We start from the raw sequence: 24,479 nt of genomic DNA on the forward strand, positions 1-24,479 counted from the left end.
TCGTCGACGTACTGGTGAGCTGTAAGGATGCCACCCATCCAGCCATAGGGGTCCTGCTATGAAATGAAATGGGGCCTAAGACCATCACTCTTGGTTATCGAGCCTTATGGCGGGCCGCTGTCACGCCGGTATCCCACCACCGTCCTCGGTCTTTCCAGACACGTTTTCGGTACGGAATCTTATTCCTGGAGTAGAAGCGATGGGATGACGCACTCACTGTCAATTGCCAAACGGCTTGACAATCAGGAGTGAAGGTCTGGGGTGCCATTTCATTTCAAAGCAGGACATATTTTGTTTTCATCCACGGCGCCCTTAGATCACAGCGGTACGTCGACAATATTTTACGCCCTGTAGAAAAATTTTGTAGTAATATGGGCAGTGCTCTCCAAGCATCTAGGGATGTTGCGAATTTAACGCGCCAGTTTGACTGAATTTGGCACGATATCGCTTTGGGAGGACTTGCAAAAACTCTGTCAGTGAATGTATAAAGGCCGAAGGCAGACAATCGTGTTATTGACTTGCTCAATTTGGCAAGCACTTTCTCTTTCATAAATCATCCAATTTTTCTCAAATTTTAATCACTTGTTTGTCTGTACATGTATGTCACTTCTACAGATTTCCGTCCCATTCGGATAATTTCTTAGAGGTGTGGTTTTTTGATTTTTTTGCCCTTGTGTTTAAATATATGTTTTGGTCACTTATGTGAACAATTGCATCCGCACAATAAAGCTAGATTCTACCCATACACAGAAAATATTGCGACTTTTTCTTCCATGTAAAAAAGTAATCGAATTTGTTAGAACGCATGTTCCCTTACTGTTTCAAACCAAAGGGATGTTAGTGATTTCAAGGATATAAATCTGTTGGGAGAACACGAACATCGAAGAAAAGGAATAGGAGTATTGAGGTTTAATGTCCCGTCGACAACAAACAAATAGTTCAAATGGCTCTGAGCACTATAGGACTTAACTCCTGAGCTCATCAGTACCCTAGAACTTAGAACCACTTAGACCTAACTAATCTAAGGACATCACATACATCCACGCTAGAGGCAGGATTCGAATCTGCGACCGTAGCAGTCGCGCGGTTCCAGACTGTAGCGCCTAGAGCCGATCGGCCACCCCTGCCGGCAACTGCCATTCACTTCACAGTGGTTTACAGAGTATAGATGCAGATGTAGATTTATGCGCATCTGTTGGCTTCACCCACAAACAAATAAATCGTCACTTTCAAGCCCTACTTATGTGTATAGCTACCCTACAGGCCAGAGTTCACCATCCTTACGGAAGTCACATGCCACATAGTACAAAGATCAGGGGCGAAGGAAAAGTCTGTATAGTAATGGAGAACGCAACAAGACCATGCCTGGAAATGTACTGTGGTGTTCAAAGGAATTTTCATATTGATGACTGCTTTACTGTAGTCAACACCCACTTACAGCCTATTTCATTAACATAGTTTGTCTGCAGCTGTATCACAGAAAATCCCAGAAGGGTCCAGAAGAACAGAAACTGTTGCAGATAATTCCAATTGATAAGTACTGCAAGCGAGCAGCTTGCTAGAAGGGTCGAATATAAGTCACATGAGCTCAGCTTCACATGCCTTAATTTGCAGCATGTCACTACAGGACATGCCCATGTCGTCAATCGTCTCCTAGGTTCCGTATTGACAGTGTGACCAACACTTAATTACTTTCAGTACTCTTTCCAAGACTAAAAGGAATTACATTCGTTTTGCCAAAATCATTTTCCGCATTCCAAATATATGCAACTATTTAACTTATGATCATCTGAGACAGTATGCATGGAAGAATTACTAGCTTAAGATTCTGCACTTTGGCTACTGATTTCACCTAAGGAATTTATGTTCCAGTCTGGCTTGTACAGTCACCCGATTTTCACGGCTGAGGGAGACTGGCCTCAGGTGGTGAAGCAGAGGATTGCGGCAAACAGTAAGGCTGCGGGCTACCCCAGGTCCCGACTAGTGGAGCTCACACCCGAGGAGGTGGAATACATCAGGGGTGAGTAAACGACACCAGCCACAGCTAGTGCGGTCTGCTGGGCTTGTTCGTGCTTGAATTCTGTCCATTATAAAAGGTTCCTCGAAAGTACTTTCAGGGTTTCAGAAGACCACAGCATGAAAACATCAAGAAATACGAAAAAACTTCTCGTATCAGCGGATATAGCTTTTCTCCAGGATTCTACTGCTAATATGCGCCGTGCCATAGTTGGAGAGCGCACTACTATTGGCAGGTATTTCAGAATGTGGCATGTAATAGATTTGTGGGTGCATTTCGTGTCGCTGAATTCGCTAAATGAAAGTCAGTTGTGACGTTCAGCTTCAGTTTCGCGCCAGATATCGTTTAAAATCTCCAACGGACAGAAGAATCCATGAAGGTACGACAGATTCCGGTAGACTAGCTGCTTATGTAGTGTGAAGGAAACAAACTGTCCAGGACTATCAGCAGAGACAGTGAGCAATTGTAGGAATCGTTCATCAGGAGCCTTAAGAAATAGTCGACACATGCGAGCAGAGAACTGCAGATACCACAGTCAAATGTCACCTCATCCTATACAATCGTCTGCTTGTGAAACCATACTGGATTCACTTGCGTGCGCTGACTGCTTGGCAGAATGAGCTTCGTCCTATATTTTGGAATGACTTGCAGTAACACAGAAATCGATTTTCAGTGACAAAGCCACATTCCATGTATCTGGTAAGGTGAATTGTCATAACGTTCATGCTTTTGGCACAGAAAATACATAAAAAGATTATAGAACATATTCATGATTCACTTACAGTTAACTTCTTGTACGCCACATCCTCTTCAAAAGCTTTATGAACCATTTTTCTTTGCGGAGAAAATTGTGACTGGTTTCATGTACTTGGTCACACTGCAGTAATGGCTTATTCCACCGTTACAGCAAAATAGCGGAGATTTCATTTTGCAACATGATGGTTACCTCAGTGTCGAATTGCTTCAGCGTTGGATTGGTCATACTTCCTATCATAATGCTCTTCTTCTCCAGTGGTCCCCACAGTCTTCTGTCTTTGATTTATAATTTTGGGTTATGTAAAAGACAGTCTGTTCCTGCATCTGCCATCACTAAATCTGAATAAGTGACAACGAAAGATAATTAGTGCAGTCGCTGATATCGACCGTGACTTCTTGAGATCCATATGTCAAGATTTTGGCTAAAGTATTGACATTTGCCACGTAGCAAGTAGTGCTTATACTCAGCACCTGTAATAAGTTAAAAACTTGGAAACATGCTGTTATCACTGATATGTGTCTCTTTTCTACATCTACATCTACATCTACATTGATACTCCGCAAGCCACCCAACGGTGTGTGGCGGAGGGCACTTTACGTGCCACTGTCATTACCTCCCTTTCCTGTTCCAGTCGCGTATGGTTCGCGGGAAGAACGACTGTCTGAAAGCCTCCGTGCGCGCTCTAATCTCTCTAATTTTACATTCGTGATCTCCTCGGGAGGTATAAGTAGGGGGAAGCAATATATTCGATACCTCATCCAGAAACGCACCCTCTCGAAACCTGGCGAGCAAGCTACACCGCGATGCAGAGCGCCTCTCTTGCAGAGTCTGCCACTTGAGTTTATTAAACATCTCCGTAACGCTATCACGGTTACCAAATAACCCGTTGACGAAACGCGCCACTCTTCTTTGGATCTTCTCTATCTCCTCCGTCAACCCGACCTGGTACGGATCCCACACTGATGAGCAATACTCAAGTATAGGTCGAACGAGTGTTTTGTAAGCCACCTCCTTTGTTGATGGACTACATTTTCTAAGCACTCTCCCAATGAATCTCAACCTGGTACCCGCCTTACCAACAATTAATTTTATACGATCATTCCACTTCAAATCGTTCCGTACGCACACTCCCAGATATTTTACAGAAGTAACTGCTACCAGTGTTTGTCCCGCTATCATATAATCGTACAATAAAGGATCCTTCTTTCTATGTATTCGCAATACATTACATTTGTCTATGTTAAGGGTCAGTTGCCACTCCCTGCACCAAGTGCCTATCCGCTGCAGATCTTCCTGTATTTCGCTACAATTTTCTAATGCTGCAACTTCTCTGTATACTACAGCATCATCCGCGAAAAGCCGCATGGAACTTCCAACACTATCTACTAGGTCATTTATATATATTGTGAAAAGCAATGGTCCCATAACACTCCCCTGTGGCACGCCAGAGGTTACTTTAACGTCTGTAGACGTCTCTCCATTGATAACAACATGCTGTGTTCTGTTTGCTAAAAACTCTTCAATCCAGCCACACAGCTGGTCTGATATTCCGTAGGCTCTTACTTTGTTTATCAGGCGACAGTGCGGAACTGTATCGAACGCCTTCCGGAAGTCTTGCATGTCTTGCAGTTTTCGTGCAGTCCTCTTCTGAAACCTCAGAGATACTTATCAATAATCCTGTTGGAATGCCAAACACAAATCACATTTCTACAGCTAGGAGTCATAGGCGACCGAGCTACTTACACTCAAGTAACACCTCATTGTTTTTTAATTCCTCATTCTTTTTCGTCAAACAGGAAAGACTCTCACAATGGAACAGTACATTTCTTAATAAGAAACGTTAGGGAGCAATCATACCCAAACCGAAAGTTCTATCTTGATATTGCTCCCATACACTTAGGAAATACTGTAAAGCTTTTCTGTATTACTTAGAGTACTCCACTGCTTCAGTTGCTTTGCGGGGCCAGAATTTTCTCAGGTATAAATGTTATGAATAAGGAATTAACATCATTTTATTCTTGGCAAAATATCGAAGTGGAAACAAGACCAAAATGCAGGGAAATGTATTCTTTTGGACGACATGAAGCGATAATAGTATCTTGAGCTTCGCTGTTAATGAGACTCTGTTGGATTCAGTTATGTTATACAAATATCAGGAGATGAAAACATGGAGAGGCATGAAGTGACTGATCATGAAGGTACAGTTTGTATAACTTGAGCTTCATACTTTGATTCACTGATAATGCTGATAAGTCTTTGACCTGTCACTTCCAGAATTGATTAAGTGTATACAAAGAAAGGTGGAGTCTCAGCTTTATTTGATGTGCACATGAGTATGCGAGAAACTATTTAAAATCTCTACTAACAGAGCCTCATGGGAAATAAGTAATATCTCGCGAATATCTACAATGAGAATTCCAAGAACTAGTAACTGGGGTATGATCAAGAAACAGCCTCCGGCATTGGATGTTCCGTTCTCGTAGATACAATACAGATAAAAATTAACCATATAACCGGTCATCGAATAGTGTACAAACAATCAAGCAACTAATGCTCTATCCGTAAATGGAACGAAGGATCTTCTGCATATTGCAGCTAAAGGACAAACTTTCCTATGCACTGTACAGCTATTATCACAGTATAAAAACACATAACATGTTCTCTAAGAGTACCAAACAAGTACTGCCTGTTATCTTCATGAACTGATAGTGAATTTATCTTGTTTGTAATAGTTATCAGTCGCTTTTAAGATTTTGACCCACAAAAAATGAATGGGTGAATTTATCAGGTATAAAAATTAGAAATAAACCACATCATTTCAAACTCATGTATATGTCAGTATTGCAGGATTACACCATTCTACCTCACTGGTTACCATTGGGTGTTATTGAGTATTCTTTTGTTTTTTTTTTCATTACTGCGAAATTTCTGCCCTGGAGCCGTTAACAAATGTTTGCAAATCTATAGCCAATAAAAAATGGATATTCAGATAACACAATGATAAGAACGAAAATGTACAAAGACACAGGACTATAGCGACGTCTCGTGATAATACTTTACAAGCATTTGAAATTAGTTTCGCAATAGAAATTGCACAGGAATGAAAACAAGATAAACAGATATTTTAATTAATTTAATAACAGGTAGTGTGGTGATCTTGCCTTTCAGACTATTTTTGGTGACCGTGACCCTTGACGCAACTGAATATTTCGCGTTTTCTATCGATAAGAGAAAAATCTGTCAGCTTCTGCGATTTATGAAGTATTTTCTCGATACGTTTCTTGCTTGGTTAAACAAACTTCTACATTTGTGAAAATGCTGTATTAGCTATAAGTACGTGTGCGACAGTGGACAATCCTATTTCAGGCACGTCTGACTTCTGCGGACTGAACCACTACACGGCCAACCCAGTATCAGACGGCTCCAGCGGCTACGACCCCTCCATGGAATTTGACGCGGGCGTCGTTATCGGGGAATACACGGACGCACCGCAGGCGGCATCCACCTGGCTCAGGGTTCGTAGCCTCGCTGTACAGGGGGTCACTCATTTCTGTCTGTCTTGTGCTTTTTAGCTCTGCTCTGTGATACATTTAGTGAAACCGAACGAGAGACTTGCAAGATAGTACACACAACGTCCTCGATTATTTGCTGTATACAGTGTGTTTCAAAAAAATTTAAACGAACTTTGAAGGCATATGTGCGAAAATCCTTCGTTTTCGAGTTATTGATAGAAGTTAACATTCAACGACTTTCCAGGTGCAATCTAACAACGGCACTTAGCTATGCAGCCGTTTGACTCATTGCAACCTAGATGGTGTTTTGTTGCCAGGGAGACTTATTTACATTCGTCATTCGTCTGTCTTCAACGTGTCCATTGTGTGTATTTACTAGAAGTACCGAGTTATCTAAAACTGCTTCTTTCAAACATGACAGGATGTTTATTTCATGAACGGCCACACATGATTTTTACATACAACCACACAAATGTTACTAGACACAAGGCCGCACATCTGCGTTAGACGGCTTTTCCAGAGCGAAGACAACTGAGTCATCCAGCCTCTGGTGCTGTGTATCGGTGCGTTGCCGAGTTCAGATCCTTAGCATCACAGGTTGTTAATCGAAAAGACCACGTGTTGCTTATACGCTTGACAAGAAGAATCACATTCTATGGGCTATCGAAGAAGAGCCTGACATCAGCGCAAGACATGTGGCCCTGGCATATCGTACTTCTCCAAGGTCAGCATGGAAGATTCTTCACGAACCACTCACGTATCCGTACCATCTTCAACTTCTGCAGGCCCTCACGCCTGTCGATCACGCACCAAGGGAGAACTTTTGCCAGTGGTATGTCGCAAAAACTGCCAATCCATTGTTTGTCTCTTCAGTTTTGTTTATAAACGAGGCAACGTTTAGAGGACGTGAAACAACAAATTTCATCGACCAAACCATATGGGACGATCTCAGTCCTGATACTACAATACAGGCTAGAATCAACATCAGTTTAATTGGATGTGACTGTCTGGTAGGGTCATACGTTCTCCAAGCATGTCTTACGAGATCTGTCTAAAGGGACTTAATTCAGGACACACCAACACCTAATAAAAGATGTGTCCATGCAAACAAGAAGAAACATGTGGTTTATGAGTGACGTAGTTCCAGCACATTTAAGTCTCAGTGTAAGGGATGCACTGGCTGGTATCTACCGTGACAGATGTACAAGTAGAACAGAACCAGTTCCATGGCCTCAACGTTCCTCCGACCGCAGTCCTTTGGATTATAATCTTTGGGGACATCCTAAGCAATCGGCCTATGCAGCAGACCCCCCTCAGATGCATAAAAATCTTCAATGACGTATCAGGGAAGGCTGAAAAACCCTTCGAAACATCAGGCAGTATTTGTAATGGCGCGACAGCCTATGTTTTGACCAGTGCATGCGTATTTAGAAGCAAGAGGGGACGTTTCGAGCATTTATTGTGAGTTAGTGACTCGATGAGCTTCGATTACCTAAGCACGAAGTGTTCATATATAACTTGAAAACGGATTTTCGGACAAACGTTGATGTGAATTTTTTTCTTATATTGGTGAAAGGGACCTGTGTGAAAGTTTGTGGAAGTATTTTTGAAACACCCTGTATATCCCAGTTTCCTATCATCTCTACAGTTCGTATATCCTACAGCTCCCTCTAGTACCACGGAAACTACTCCCTGATATGTTAGCACATTTGCTATCGTCCTACCCTTTCTTCTACTCAGTATTCTCCACATATTCCAGTACTCGTCAGTATCCCACAACCCATGATTCACTTCCATTCTACGCTGTACTCCATATGTAGACATTCAAAAAATTCTTCTAAAATCTGAGACCTATTTTGGATACCACTGGACTCCTTTTAGCGAAGAATTCCCTCTTGTCTGTGATAGCTCGCTTCTTACATCCTCCTTGCCTTGTCCGACAAGCGTTATGTGTCTTGCAAGATGGCACAGTGTCTTCCCCCCGTCTACCACAAGTTTATCGCATGTCACATGTCTGCTACATGCAATATTCTGCAGTAGCTTCACGTTTTAAACAATAAAAGACAAGCCAAAGGGAAACACCTGAACATTTCTACGACGTTATCCTTCATGCCAGCACGTCTAATTGCCACGTTACTCTTGCAGAGCACTCCTTGGGCCTTCCGCAAGCTGTTCAACTGGCTCGCCCAGCAGTACCCTGGCTACCCGATCTTCGTCATGGAGAACGGCTGGTCCGACACTGGAGAACTCGAGGACCAGGGCCGAATAGATTACTACACGGTGTGTACTCTGTCCATCTGTTTTGATGCAAAGGACATTATCAGAAACTTATGCTGTATTTCTTCAGTAGGTTGTCAGTGAGAATTTTTTGGAAAAGTAGAAAATCCATACACAGGTCACATTTTTTGAAAAATAGATGAAATTATTGCTGTTGCGTAGCATATAAGGAGACACTGTGGACACGTCACACTCACAAATATTTCTCAACAACATTTAAAAAACAATTATCGTGTTATTTGTGAACATTGTAACAGAGCTCTCTGCAGTGGGACTTTGAAAACGTTGCACTACACCATCGCACCCATATTTACATGAAACAGATAAACAGTGTTGGATTCGTTTTTCTGTTAACGTGGTTCCATCATCTTAACCATTACATGTATTTCATAGCTTCTATTTATGAAAATATAGGTTCTTTTGTTGTTAACAGAGCTACTTGGCTGAGATGCTAAAGGCTATTAATGAAGACGGCGTCGACGTCATAGGCTACACAGCCTGGAGTCTCCTGGATAACTTTGAGTGGGGCACAGGATTCACGTAAGTAATTCAAGACGAACGTGATCAATTGCTTTCAACCATTGTTATTACTACTACGGGCTATGACGTTCTCGGAGTATCTCAATTAGATAGGATAAAAAATTTACTAATTCCAGGAGGACATGTGCAAGATGTGTGTCTTGTAAACGTAACTGCTACGTGCACATCTGTTATTACACCCAATCATGTATATGTAACGTGATAACTAAAAAGATACACTAATTGCAGCCATAAAATGCTTTCACTTCATGTGCAGCTTGTTTAAATATTATACTTTTCTGTTGTTTCAGGACAAGATTTGGACTTCACTATGTGGACTTTAATGATCCGGATCGCAAATGGACGCCTAAGGCATCCAGCAAGGTCCTTGGACAGATCTTCAAAACGAAAACACTTCCAGCTAAATACCTGAAGTAATGCCTGAGAATGTGTTCACTGTGGAAACAATAAAGAAACTGTGTTAATTACTCACATCATGTATTTTCTTCTCTATTACACCCACTTTCCATATATGACTTACGTAAAGAGTATCTTCGATCTCCACCTGAAGACGTAATTTCCCATAATCTGGAATCGTTTCTCTGGAATAAGGTTGAAAAATGAACTGTTTCTGGCTCAGAAAGTACTGAGTTAGAGTCCCATCAAACAAATTTTCTGAAGTTTTCTCTGTTTTCCGTGAATTTCGAAACACTTAATACTTAAATACTTACTATTGTAGCGGAATTTCTTGTTTCTAATAGGAAATGGTACACGCCTGGTCCATACAATCCTTACTCAACAACATATTTTCTCGTATAGTGTAGATCAGTTCTAGATCGATACAAATATCTTTCTCCAGATTTGTTACAACAGTAACGAATCATCGTTGTTGGAGTTCGGGGTTAAAAATTTCCCTCATTACTTTCAGGTAAATAATGAAAACTATAGGCAGACAGAATATTGTTCATAATCTTTTCTTCGTCTTGATTATCTGGAAGATTTAATTGTACACAAGTCATCTGTCGGATATTCTTATTGCCCATGCAGGCAAACTGTAAAACTTAATTTGAAACGCTCCTGAAAAGCAGAGATGCTCAAATAATACTATGTACAGAAAGCTGGTTAAATCCTACAGTTGATAGCAGTGAAATTATGGGGAAAATTTAAGAGTATATCAAAAGGATAGGCTAATAGAAAATGGAGGTGGTGTATTTGTCGCAGTAGACAAGTCACTCAGAACCACCGAGACAGAAATTGAAGCTGCATGAGAGATTTCCTGAGCAACACTCAGTATCACAAAGTGAGCACAAAATATTAATCGGTTCCTTCTATCGACCACCATACTCACCTCCTGAAATAACCAAACACGTCAATTCGCTCGTAATTTTGTTCCCCAATCATGCAGTAATCATCGGAGGGGACTTTAATCACCCAACTAACAATTAAGATAATTACAATTTTATTAATGGTGGATGAGACAAGGTATTATGGGGATAATTAATAAATGCCTTCTCTGAGAACAATTTGGAACAGACATTTCGGAACCCTCTCATGGTGAAAATAGTTTAGATCTAATGGGAACAACTAGACCTCACCTCTTTGTGGAGGCCATATCGAAACTGGTATCAGTGAGTATGAAACGGTTGTGGTACCCATGGTTACCGAAGTACAAAGATCAACTAAATTAAGTAGGAAGACATATACGTTCAGTAAGCTAGATAAATATGCAGTAGTGTCATTTCTCAATGTAGAACTTGAAACTTTAAGTACAGGACAGGATCAAGTAGAGGAGCCAAAAAGAATGGTTGACGATGCAGTGGGTAGCTCGTAATAGGAGAGACCCTCCGTGGTATACTCATACAGGCGCTGTAAAGAAACTTCTAGACAACAACATAATAGGTTAAAACAAAGCATAGGGTTACACACAGAAAGACGCTAAAAGAAACGAGTTTGACAGTCGAGAGAGCAATACGTGTAGCCCTCAATAATTATCGCAGCAGAATACTGCCCAAAGATCTTTCACAAAACCGAAAGAAATTCTGGTCGTATATAAAGGTTGTTAGTGGCAACAAAGTTATTTTCCAGTCATTCATAGATGATATGAAACTGAAATTGAGAGTAGCAAAGCCAAAGGTGTAATACTTAACTCCGTTTTCAAATGCTGCTTTACAAAGGAAAATCCCAGAGAACCGCTCCAATTTAATCCTCGTACCGCCGAAAAAGATGAGTCAAATAGATATTAGTGTCAGTGGAGTGAAGAAACAGGTCAAATAGTTAAAAATGAGCAAAACTCCAGGACCCGATGGGATCCCCATAGGTTTCTATACTGGATTTTTGGCCGTATCGGGCCCTCTTTTAACTATAATCTATCGTAGGTCCCTCGAAAAAACAACCGTGCCCAGTAATTGGAAGAAAGCACGGATCAAACCCATTTACATGAAGAGTAGTAGAAGTGATCCACAAAAGAGTCGTCCAATACACTTGAGATCGATCTGTTGCAGAAATTTTGAATACAATTCTGAGCTCAGACGTAATGTTCGTCAACCGTGTAACATTTCTCCAGAATAAGGTGGACACAATGTATTTATTCAAAGTGCATTTGCGTCAACCTGCGTTTTGCTTACCTGTCCAGATTCCTACGGCGACAAATCCTTTGGTCACATTCCACCCATCTGTCATTAGCAACGGAGGCATAACTGTTGTCGACGCACACCACAACAGGGAGGATGCAGCCAGTTATCTTGGATGGAGAGCCATCGACAGTTGACTTCGGCTGTTCCCCAGGGACCCTTGCTGTTGATTTTGTGCACTGATGACGTTGCAGACAATATAAATAGTAACCTCAAGCATTTTGCAAATGATGCAGTAGTCTATGATGAAGCACTCTCCGAAGGAAGCTGCCCAAATATTCAGTCAGATATTGATGAAATTTTAAAGTGGTGTAAAAATTTGGCAGCTTGCTGTAAAAGTATGAACTTCAGAAAGCGGAACAGCGTAGTGTGTTATGACCTTAGTATAAGCGAGCCATGGTTGGAATTAGTCAATTCATACCAAGATGTGGATGTAACACTCTGTTGTTGTGGTTGTTGTGGTCTTCAGTCCTGAGACTGGTTTGATGCAGCTCTCCATGCTACTCTATCCTGTGCAAGTTTCTTCATCTCCCAGTACCTACTGCAACCTACATCCTTCTGACTCTGCTTAGTGTATTGATCTCTTGGTCTCCCTCTACGATTTTTACCCTCCACACTGCCCTCCAATACTAAATTGGTGATTCCTTGATGCCTCAAAACATGTCCCACCAACCGATCCCTTCTTCTAGTCAAGTTGTGCCACAAACTTCTCTTCTCCCCAATCCTGTTCAATACCTCCTCATTAGTTACGTGATCTACCCACCTTATCTTCAGCATTCTTCTGTAACAATACATCTCGAAAGCTTCTATTCTCTTCTTGTCCAAACTATTTATCGTCCGTGTTTCACTTCCATACATGGCTACATTCCATACAAATACTTTCAGAAACGACTTCCTGACACTTAAATCTATACTCGATGTTAACAAATTTCTCTTCTTCAGAAACGATTTCCTTGCCATTGCCAGTCTGCATTTTATATCCTCTCTACTTCGACCATCATCAGTTATTTTACTCCCTAAATAGTAAAACTCCTTTACTATTTTAAGTGTCTCATTTCCTAATATAATCCCCTCAGCATAATCCGATTCAATTTGACTACATTCCATTATCCTCGTTTTGCTTTTGTTGATGTTCATCTTATATCCTCCTTTCAAGACACTGTTCATTCCGTTCAACTGCTCTTCCAAGTCCTTTGCTGTCTCTGACAGAATTACAATGTCATCGGCGAACCTCAAAGTTTTTACTTCTTCTCCATGAATTTTAATACCTACTCCGAATTTTTCTTTTGTTTCCTTTACTGCTTGCTCAATATACGGATTGAATAACATCGGGGAGAGGCTACAACCCTGTCTCACTCCTTTCCCAACCACTGCTTCCCTTTCATGCCCCTCGACTCTTATAACTGCCATCTGGTTTCTGTACAAATTGTAAATAGCCTTTCGCTCCTTGTATTTTACCCCTGCCACCTTCAGAATTTGAAAGAGAGTATTCCAGTTAACGTTGTCAAAAGCTTTCTCTAAGTCTACAAATGCTAGAAACGTAGGTTTGCCTTTTCTTAATCTTTCTTCTAAGATAAGTCGTAGGGTTAGTATTGCCTCACATGTTCCAACATTTCTACGGAATCCAAACTGATCTTCCCAGAGGTCCGCTTCTACCAGTTTTTCCATTCGTCTGTAAAGAATTCGCGTTAGTATTTTGCAGCTGTGATTTATTAAACTGATAGTTCGGTAATTTTCACATCTGTCAACACCTGCTTTCTTTGGAATTGGAATTATTATATTCTTCTTGAAGTCTGTGGGTATTTCGCCTGTCTCATACATCTTGCTCACTAGATGGTAGAGTTTTGTCATGACTGGCTCTCCCAAGGCCATCAGTAGTTCTAATGGAATGTTGTCTACTCCCGGGGCCTTGTTTCGACTCAGGTCTTTCAGTGCTCTGTCAAACTCTTCACGCACTATCTTATCTCCCATTTCATCTTCATCTACATCCTCTTTCATTTGCATAGTATTGTCCTCAAGTACATCGCCCTTGTATAAACCCTCTATATGCTCCTTCCACCTTTCTGCCTTCCCTTCTTTGCTTAGAACTGGGTTGCCATCTGAGCTCTTGATATTCATACAAGTGGTTCTCTTCTCTCCAAAGGTCTCTTTAATTTTCCTGTAGGCAGTATCTATCTTTCCCCTAGTGAGACAAGCCTCTACATCCTTACATTTGTCCTCTAGCCATCCCTGCTTAGCCATTTTGCACTTCCTGCCGATCTCATTTTTGAGACATTTGTATTCCTTTTTGCCTGCTTCATTTACTGCATTTTTATATTTTCTCCTTTCATCAATTAAATTCAATATTTCTTCTGTTACCCAAGGATTTCTATTAGCCTTCGTCTTTTTACCTACTTGATCCTCTGCTGCCTTCACTACTTCATCCCTCAGAGCTACCCATTCTTCTTCTACTGTATTTCTTTCCCCCATTCCTGTCAATTGTTCCCTTATGCTCTCCCTGAAACTCTCTACAACCTCTGGTTCTATCAGTTTATCCAGGTCCCATCTCCTTAAATTCCCACCTTTTTGCAGTTTCTTCAGTCTCAATCTGCAGTTCATAACCAATAGATTGTGGTCAGAATCCACATCTGCCCCTGGAAATGTCTTACAATTTAAAACCTGGTTCCTAAATCTCTGTCTTACCATTATATAATCTATCTGATACCTTTTAGTATCTCCAGGATTCTTCCAGGTATACAACCTTCTTTTATGATTCTTGAACCAAGTGTTAGCTATGATTAAGTTATGCTCTGTGCAAAATTCTACAAGGCGGCTTCCCCTTTCATTACTTCCCCCCAATCCATATTCACCTACTATGTTTCCTTCTCTCCCTTTTCCTACTGACGAATTCCAGTCACCCATGACTATTAAATTTTCGTCTCCCTTCACTACCTGAGTAATTTCTTTTATCTCGTCATACATTTCATCAATTTCTTCATCTTCTGCAGAGCTAGTTGGCATATAAATTTGTACTACTGTAGTAGGCATGGGCTTTGTGTCTATCTTGGCCACAATAATGCGTTCACTATGCTGTTTGTAGTAGCTAACCCGCACTCCTATTTTTTATTCATTATTAAACCTACACCTGCATTACCCCTATTTGATTTTGTATTTATAACCCTGTAATCACCTGACCAAAAGTCTTGTTCCTCCTGCCACCGAACTTCACTAATTCCCACTATATCTAACTTTAACCTATCCATTTCCCTTTTTAAATTTTCTAACCTACCTTCCCGATTAAGGGATCTGACATTCCATGCTCCGATCCGTAGAATGCCAGTTTTCTTTCTCCTGATAACAACGTCCTCTTGAGTAGTCCCCGCCCGGAGATCCGAATGGGGGACTGTTTTACCTCCGGAATATTTTACCCAAGAGGACGCCATCATCATTTAATCATACAGTAAAGCTGCATGTCCTCGGGAAAAATTACGGCTGTAGTTTCCCCTTGCTTTCAGCCGTTCGCAGTACCAGCACAGCAAGGCCGTTTTGGTTAATGTTACAAGGCCAGATCAGTCAATCATCCAGACTGTTGCCCCTGCAACTACTGAAAAGGCTGCTGCCCCTCTTCAGGAACCACATGTTTGTCTGGCCTCTCAACAATACCCTTCCGTTGTGGTTGCACCTATGGTACGGCCATCTGTATCGCTGAGGCACGCATGCCTCCCCACCAACGGCAAGGTCCATGGTTCATGGGGGAAGGTAACACTCTGTAGGGACATAAAATGGAATGATCGCATAGGTTCAGTCGTTGGTAAAGCAGGTGGTAGCTTTAGTCTATAGGTGGAATACTGGGGAAAAGCAAGCAGTCTACAAAAGAGGTAGCTTACAGATCGCTCGTGCGACCCATCCTAGAAAATTGCTCAAGTTTGTGGAACCCGCACCAAGTCGACTAAGAGTTGATATTGAGAGTATACAGAAAATGGCAGTATGAATGGCCACAGGTTTGTTTGGCCCATGCGAGAGTGTCACAGAGATACTGAAGAAACTGTACTGTCATACGTCTGAAGATAGACGTAAACTATCCCCAGCAAGTCTGTTCGTGAAATTTCAAGAACTGGCTTTAAATGAAGACTCTGGGAAAATACTACATCCCCCGACACATTTCTACGGTAGGGGTCATGAGGATAAGATTGGGTTAGTTACGACACGCACGGAGGCATTTAAACAGTCATTCTTCCGCGCTCCATATGTGAATGGAACGGAAAGAAATACTGATAATTAGTACTGTGGGAGGTCCCCCTGCGATGCAGTTCACAGTGGTTAGAAAATTATAGATGTAGATGTAGATTAAACATAACAATAGTTTACATCACTGTGAAGCAATTTGTACAGAGTACAGTGGAGCACATTGTAAATACTGTTTTTCGGTATTCATTAAACGATCTTCCACGGGTTCAAATGGACCATTCTTTTGTTGTTTATTGTAGTCTACAGTCTGACGATCACACTCTTTTTTAACCAAGAAAGACGTAAAATTTTTCCTTTAGCTACATGTCTGGACACTTTATAAAATTGATAAAGCAGTTACGAGAGCTGGAGTGAACAAATATATTGGTGATATGGCCTTTAAATCTGTTATATAGCATTACTGTTTAGTTTGAGTTCATCCACAATTATACAGTCTATTCCAACAGACTTGTCGTTGTTTACAATCACATTACTGTGTCCTTGGTAGTCTTCTTGTACACAGAAGTCGTGGTTTAATCTTGGGTAGTCACATATTTGATTTTGTTAAAAATCGCAGCAAAATATTGTTGTAATAATAATAACATTTAATTAACAGTCATCTAGAAGAAGTTGCTGCAAAACTCCAGCCAGTTGGTCCATCAGAACATCCATTTTGCCGTCAGTCAGTTCCACTTCATATGTTGTAGGAACAAGATTCTTGTATTTCCCCAAAACAGGATTCTCTGCTCCCTTGCCAGTTATTCCCAGTGTTTCTCTTGCTGCCACATTATCATATCAGTGTAGGAGAAATATTAGTTCGTCTTGACATTATGTCTCCCAGAGATGAACTTGGAGAATTTACCTGATAGAAAGCTGTTAAATACACCACAAATTCCCTCCTGTAACATTACAGACTGTCCCTTGTCCAATCGTTCATGATAGCCCAAGAGGTCACAACTTTAACTACCATAATATTATCACCCAACGTTTATGTAATGCGTGCAAGAACATTTAAATTCTTTTTGCTAAGGAGAGAATCATTTTCAGTGTAGTTGATTTTACCAATATCTGTCACAAGGCTGTCTATGGTTTCCGCAAATAGCCACAAATCAAAGCTGAGAGTTCTTTGAGTAGTTGAGCGCTAAATGTACACAAATATAGTGCTTAACATTAGCTTCTCGACCCTGAGTGCCAAATTGTCTGATGTTCCTTGAATATTAATTGATTATTAGTCCGAGTTTTTATCCTAAAGAGAAAACGGCTCAACAGGAATTTAATTAGTGAACTCCAGGAAAACCAATCAGAAATTCCACGTAATTTTCTCTCAAAGGATACATGTGGTCAGAGATTACGGGATGGGGAAAAGCGTGCTAGTACACACGTTGGGGCAGAGTTTGATACATTAAGCTATTGAAGCGTACTCCTGAGACAGTGTTACAAGGAATACACATAAAAATACCATACCTATGGTTTGTAAGAGCAGACGATCATAACATACCGCTCATCTGTCAGTAAAGAATTGATTCCATTAAGGAAATGCAAAATGGACACGCAAGTTACTCACACACAAAGATTTGAAAGCAAAGTTCACCAATTTCCGTTAATATGTCAATCATCACGGTCAGCTCGTGACTCACAGCGGAAATAATCATAAAAACTAACTGAGTACACAGAAGTTCGTGGTGACTGACTAAACACCTAATTCGGTTTGATCTGAATTTACACAAAACGACATTGAAATCATTACTTGTGAGAATTCTCCACTGCTCTTGAGGCGGAATTTCATCAATACAGAGTAGCCTAATACGAAATCACCCTAACTCCCATCCAAAAACCACCGGTCACTTGGTCACATAGCAATGATTTCTTGCTACGATTGGCCTCATCCGTGCCCCAATAAGTTCTCTGCCAAACTTTAAACCGACTCGTCACAGTGTACAGAGATCGATAATTTCGTGGTGTGTATTGACCCATCATCAAGTTGCTTTTTACAAAATGAGTAGGCGCCTCTTCTAACGAGACAGGAGAGGAAACGCATGGTCTCTTTGGCCTAAAATTTTCCACTCCATTAGAAAGTCTGCTTCACTACCTTTAATAGTAATCCTAGTAGGAGAACTAAAATGAACGTAGTCCTGTCGAGCGTCGGATTGGTGTAAAATAGTTTAGAATGAATTCTTCATTTGTGTGGCCATAGTATCTGTAGTCTCTTTATAATTCTTGAGGGTATGTGTTGTTGTTTGTGTTTTGTAGTGTTGCCAACATACCCTCTCCACTAGTCTTCTTTGACCTACAACACTTTTTTAAAATTAGATTAGTGTATGTGTGTAATTCTATTTAATTAAGTTTCTGTGTATTTATGTACTATGTAATGGCAGAGAAGGAATAGAGATGGAGGGATTTTATTCTCTTTTGTGGGGGCGGAGGGGGGAAATCAAGATGAGTGGACATAAGTATATAGCTGTGTAGTGGAGTGTGAGTTAGAGGAGAAGATTTCATGTAATTTCATAAATTATTCTATATAGTGTCTGGTTTCCAATGTTTATCTGGTCATTGAGCAACTGTTTATTTTGTGTTAATGCTTTTTGTATCTGGAAATTTTCTTGGAAAGGGAGGAGGTGTCTGTCTTTACTGATTTTTATGATATTCCTATCGTTTTCAATACTGTTTGGTCTATGGTGTTCTTCTTTTAGATGATCCGCAAATGTTGAATGATTTGTACCGTATTTAAATGCTCTCATGAGTTCTTTACATCTTGTGTCGAATGTCCTGCTAGTCATTCCAGTGTAAGCTTCTCACTATCTCTGTGACTGAGCTGACTGATACCACATTGTTGGTATCTGCCTGGTTTTGATTTCAGTTTCGGGATGTGCTTTTGTATGGAATTGTTTCTTTGTAAGCTATGTTAATACTTGCTTTTTGGATATGTCCACTCATCATGGTTTCCTCCTCCCCTACAAAAGAAAATCCATCCATCGCTATTCCTTATCTACTCATACAAAGTACATAAATACACAGAAACATAATTAAATAGAATTACACACATACAATAACTAATTTTAAAAAATGTGACAAGTCAAAGACAAAGTAGTGGAAAGGTTATATTGGCAACACTACTAAACACAAACAACTACACATACTTGAAGTACAAAAACAAACAGAATACAGTGGTGTGCATAAAAGTGTGCTGTGAAAAACAAGAAATGCATAGTGCTGCAGAACATCTAAAAGTTAGACCAAATTATCGGTGTCTAACACAGAAAAACAACGATGTGCTAGCATACGGCATTTCCCGATGTAAGCAAGAATGCCGGAAACTCACCGCAAATACAAATCAACCCATTCTTAACGAACTGTTTTTCGATCTAAAAGCAAATCAAAATGTAATAAAATTAATTACAGATCACTGATGATGCTTTACCTCAATGAAGCGAAACGCTTTTGGTGATAGAATTTGCAACGATAGAACAAAAATACCCTCAAGAAGTTTAGAATGGGATAGGATAAATGGAATATTAACTTGTATATGCTCCTTCAGCCCAGCTTTCTTTTCAGCTGATTTAGGAATCACGGTTAAGGTAGTAATCATCGAATCCTCGCGCAATGGAAATGTGTTCTCGTGCGAAGGTGGCGGGAGATGTCTTGGAAGAGCATGTCAAGTTATTTTAACAATATAAATGGTCTTTATTTCGTAGGACACGGTTAATTAGTAGATAAAACATGAAAAACCACCGGACAAGATCATGGGTGATGAAAGATTAGTAAAACGTTTCATAGCAAGTTGTGATCTCCGTAACATTAATTCTGTAAAGATATGGGATTACATTCATGTTCAGATGAAATGACGAGGTCGTTACATACGAGAGAAGCCAACGGTGGTTCTTTCACGTAACCTGCAGACACGCCAGAAAATCATGTTTCTCTGCTAACTACTGATCACCATTTCAAACATTGGCGGCAGAGTAAATAAGAATACGGCGCAGTAGGAACGGACATCTAGTGATGCTTTTGTTGAACCCACCGTCATTTAAGATGCAAGAATAATTCCAATCATTTCCAAAACTTCACCGAAACACGTGAGCAAAACACGCAAGCGATAGGACGCGACCTAAAATGGTCTAAATACCGACTTCTGGAGGACCGTGTAAGTGTTCATCCACCCGCAAAGGCACACTTAACATTTCCACCAGCCATCGCGCTAATTCCATCGTCCCGGCTGCCCGTCAGCTCTCCAATTTTTTGCGTCCTAGACGAACGCAGCGACTCTCCATCTGGCCGAGAATTACTTGCGCAAGTTAGGTCATTACAGTAAGGTCATTACGCGGTCCTCAAGAGGGGGAAAAGCAAAATGCGTCAAATTTGAAAGAGACCATTTATAATCTTTCCCTGTCTGACGCAACTTTTCTATAGTAATCTGAATCCACAATCCTGCTCTCTCGTCTGCCCTCTCCACACTTTCGCGAGTTTTACTTTCAGATCCAAAGCGAGAGGGTAAAACTCGTTCGTTTTGAAATGGCCAGTCATTACAAAGCTTACAGCTCTGCGCCATCCTGTCTCTCTCTGACACTTAGCCTTTCTCTTCCATTCCAGAACGGCACTCGCTTGCAGATGGTATAGACGGCTGGTGGATTGGAAAAACACTAATATGGCCATCTGGGGGACGCGGTTTTCTATGTCTTTCCCGTCCTGCATTTCTCTCTCAGTTCCAAAACTGGCTCTTTCTATCGAGTGTTGGGGAGGAAGTTTCGTTAGAATTGAAACATGCCAATGATTCTGCCCTTAGCAATTGCACGTTTTGCCATCTCCCTCTTCCAAAGGCATATTCCTAACTCCCAAAATATCTCAGGAGGAGGGAAGAGATTTTCGTCAAAGTTTGTAGCCTTCCTCACACAAGACGAGTCTTCGTCATGCTTTAAGCATCGTAAAGTTTTAGGGTGGAAGAAGCGTCATTCCTGCTGTTGTGTCTAGACAAGACAGCGTAGACACAATGAGAGGAAGCCGAAAAGCACGCGCTAAGCTAAAGCAGGATGGCGTGAGGTCTGAAACAGGATACGTAATGAATGCTATAAAGAAAAGTACGTAGCTTCTGGAATACTTAACTTTAATCCATCCTTTTGGTACATCTGGAGATTGTGGCGATACAAGTGAGACTCTTTAGATACATGCAATGTTACTAATGGCGCCTTGCTAGGTCGTAGCCATTGACTTAGCTGAAGGCTATTCTAACTATCTGCTCGGCAAAGGAGCGAGGCTTCGTCAGAGTAGTCGCTAGCAAAGTCGTCCGTACAACTGGGGCGAGTGCTAGTCCGTATCTCGAGACCTACCTTGTGGTGGCGCTCGGTCTGCGATCCCTGACAGTGGCGACACGCGGGTCCGACATGTACTAATGGACCGCAGCCGATTTAAAACTACCACCAATCAAGTGTGGTGTCTGGCGGTGACACCACATTCCTCCCCCGCAAATCGGCGAACGGTCGTGTTATAAGGCTTCCGCCCACCGTGGGGAGGACCCCATGTTGACGTATGCGATGAGGTGTGGAGCCGAACAACAGGCGAGGCTGTGCCACCCGCACCCGGCCATTCGGTCCGAGGGGAGCTAGGAAACGCCTGTAAACCTAGTCCAGGGTGCACGTCAACATGCGGTGTATGCGCCCGTAAAGAGACAGGAGGGGCCGAAGGGTCGACCTCCATTGCGTCGGGGTATCCGACGCGCGATGACGTCATGTGGTCCGGAGCGGGCAAGAGTTCCATGGCGGAGGACAGCTGGTCACGGGAAGCGATCGGCGGCGCGTGACCCAGGGAGGCGCGTGGTGGCCGCAGCGAAGCGTCCACTGCGGGCGGCGCCGGCGGGAGAACAGGCGGCTGCGGCGGCGGCGGCTGCTGCGCTTCGCCATGGGGCAAAATGGAAGGCATCGTCGGTAACACCTGGGGATGAGGCGAGCCAGTAGATGGGTCCCCAGGGCACTTACCGGACGGCACCGTCGCTGAAAGCAGACGGGGAGCGGCAGAACCCGTGCGACGACAGAGGCGCAGCTGATTGAGATGCCGACGCACCTCACCAGAGGCCCCCAAAACCAAATATATCGCGCGGCCGAGACAGCGAAGAATGCGCCCTGCGCGCCAACGCCGTGAACCTCGATAGTTGCGATAGAATACAACGTCGCCTGGAGCAAAAACAGAAGACTGCCGCTGCACAGGAACCTGATGCGGCGGGTGCAGCAAAGACATCAAGGTTCGATGAGGACGACTGGGAGCAACTCAGCCGGCGAGCGACCATCTCGGGGCGGAGAGCGATACGATGACAAAAAGAGCAGCAACGCGTCCTTCCGAGAATGCGACTCTTTCAACTTTAACATCTCTGACTTGAAAGTCCGGACCAATCGTTCAGCGGCACCGTTTGACTGAGGCGAAAACGGCGCGGATGTCAGATGTTGAATACCATTGGCCTGGCAGAAAGACTGAAATTCTGCAGACATGAATTGTGGGCCATTGTCGGAAAGAATAGTCTGCGGAAGACCTGCAATGCAAAAGATAGCAGACAACGCTTGGATGGTGGCAGTTGACGTCGTGGAAGACATCCGGACAACAGAAGGAAAATTACTGAAGGCATCTACCACAACCAACCATCTAGCATTCCAGAATGGACCAGCAAAATCGATGTGCAAGCGTTGCCAAGGGGAAGTGGCTTTCGGCCATGCAAAGACTTTCCGAGGCGGTGCGGATTGTTGTTCGGCACACGCCATGCAAGAAGAACACATATTCGTAATCGCAGCATCGATTCCGAACCAAGTACAGTGCTGACGAGCAAGTTGTTTCGTTCGCACTATACCCCAATGTCCTTGGTGAAGAAGCCGTAAAACAGAGGACTGTAACGAACGTGGGACCACGACTCTGGACTGATCATTATCAGAACGCAACAACAAAACACCACGTCGAACAAAAAGTCTCTCCTTGTGAACAAAAAATCGGCGAACCAACGGATCCTCGGTCCGAGACTTTGACACCGGCCATTGCGTAGCAACAAAACGCAAAACGGTAGCAAGGACAGGGTCAGCAGCTGTGGCTGTAGCTACACGACGAAAATCAGTCGGAAACGATTCGACCATGTCATCAGTTTCCGCATCAATGAACATGCAAGCAAGTTCGGAAGAATCGAATGCTCTATCCTCAGCAACAGGCAAATGGGACAACGCATCGGCGTTTCCGTGCTTAGCAGTGGACCGATACAAGATATCGTAGCGGTACTGCGAGAGGAAAATAGACCAGCGAATGAATTTCTGCGCTGTACGCGGAGGTACAGGCTTGTTCCGATGAAAAAGCGACGTCAAAGGTTTGTGGTCTGTGATGATGGTAAAGTGACGACCATACAAGAAATAATGGAACTTTGTAACACCAAACACGAGAGCCAAAGCTTCTTTCTCTATCTGTGAGTAATTTCTTTGCGCAGACGAGAGCAATTTGGACGCAAAGGCAATAGGGCGATCATGCGATCCATCTTTGTGTGCAAGCACAGCACCGATCCCGAAATCCGATGCATCTACCATCAACAAAAGGGGTTTCTGGGGATCGAATGGCGTAAGGCAAGTATTTGAAAGCAACGCCGATTTCAACTGGCGAAAGGCGCGTTCGCATTCCGTCGTCCAGACGAACGGAACACCTGTATGGCATAAGCGATGAAGCGGAGCTGAAATGGAAGAGGCATTGCGCACATTCACTCACACCGTGTGATTCTAAATCGTTTAATGTTCTTGCGACCTCATCACGCAATGCGTGGGGAACATTGCGCGCTCAGAAAAATTTCGGTTGCGCGTTGACTTTCAGTTCCAAATGTGCTTCATAGTTCTTAGCGCAACCAAGGCCCGGTGCAAAAATGTCTGCAAATTCTTCACACAGACGAGAAACACTGTCTGAAGGCACAGTCGCATTCACAGATAGGACCTGATTTACTATAGACATGTTAAACAATTGAAATAAATCTAAACCAAACAAGTTCACTGCAGAAGAAGAACGAAGTACGTAAAATGACACAAGTTTTGTTTGTCCCTTGTATGTTGCAAGAAGAGTGCACTGTCCTAACACAGGGATATTCTGACCTGAATAAATATTTAACTGAACATTTGCGGCACGCAACGGAGGTTTGCCCAGTTGTTTGTACGTGTCATGATTGAGCAACGAAACTGCAGCTCCGGTATCGAGCTGGAATGGTATGACCTTGCCATTAAAGTCCAAATCTACAAAAAGTTTATTGTCCTGATGACGACAAGAGCGACTGTCTTGTGCAATCTGAACTGACACTGGTACAGAAGCACTTGCGACTTGACGCGATTTCCGGCGATGACGACGCACAGTGTTTGTGGGACGAACACAGTCACTGTTAGAGACAGTGGCACTGGACAAAGTGGAATTAACTACATGAATGTCCATGGGCGAAGGTCCACGAGCCTGAGTATTCTTGGTTCGATTCCAGCGAGAAGCAACGGGCCTTGAATGGTTGCGATTGTCTGATCTGAGCTTTTTCTGGCAAACACTTTGAACATGTCCTTTCTTATTACAGAAAAAGCAAA

General features: G+C 42.4%; 1 protein-coding gene across 1 annotated transcript in view; it reads left to right on the forward strand.

The window, feature by feature from the left end:
- Window positions 1–24,479, forward strand: part of LOC126413063 (lactase/phlorizin hydrolase-like) — a 173,568-nt gene that overhangs the window by 67,810 nt on the left and 81,279 nt on the right. Inside the window, exons 7-11 of the mRNA XM_050082960.1 lie at window positions 1,873–2,020; window positions 6,141–6,289; window positions 8,432–8,566; window positions 8,997–9,103; window positions 9,394–9,516. Coding sequence (XP_049938917.1) covers window positions 1,873–2,020; window positions 6,141–6,289; window positions 8,432–8,566; window positions 8,997–9,103; window positions 9,394–9,516 — 662 coding nt within the window. The remainder of the gene's footprint in view (window positions 1–1,872; window positions 2,021–6,140; window positions 6,290–8,431; window positions 8,567–8,996; window positions 9,104–9,393; window positions 9,517–24,479) is intronic.

Source organism: Schistocerca serialis, chromosome 7, assembly GCF_023864345.2.
Source record: "Schistocerca serialis cubense isolate TAMUIC-IGC-003099 chromosome 7, iqSchSeri2.2, whole genome shotgun sequence".
NCBI classification, from domain to species: Eukaryota; Metazoa; Arthropoda; class Insecta; order Orthoptera; family Acrididae; genus Schistocerca; species Schistocerca serialis.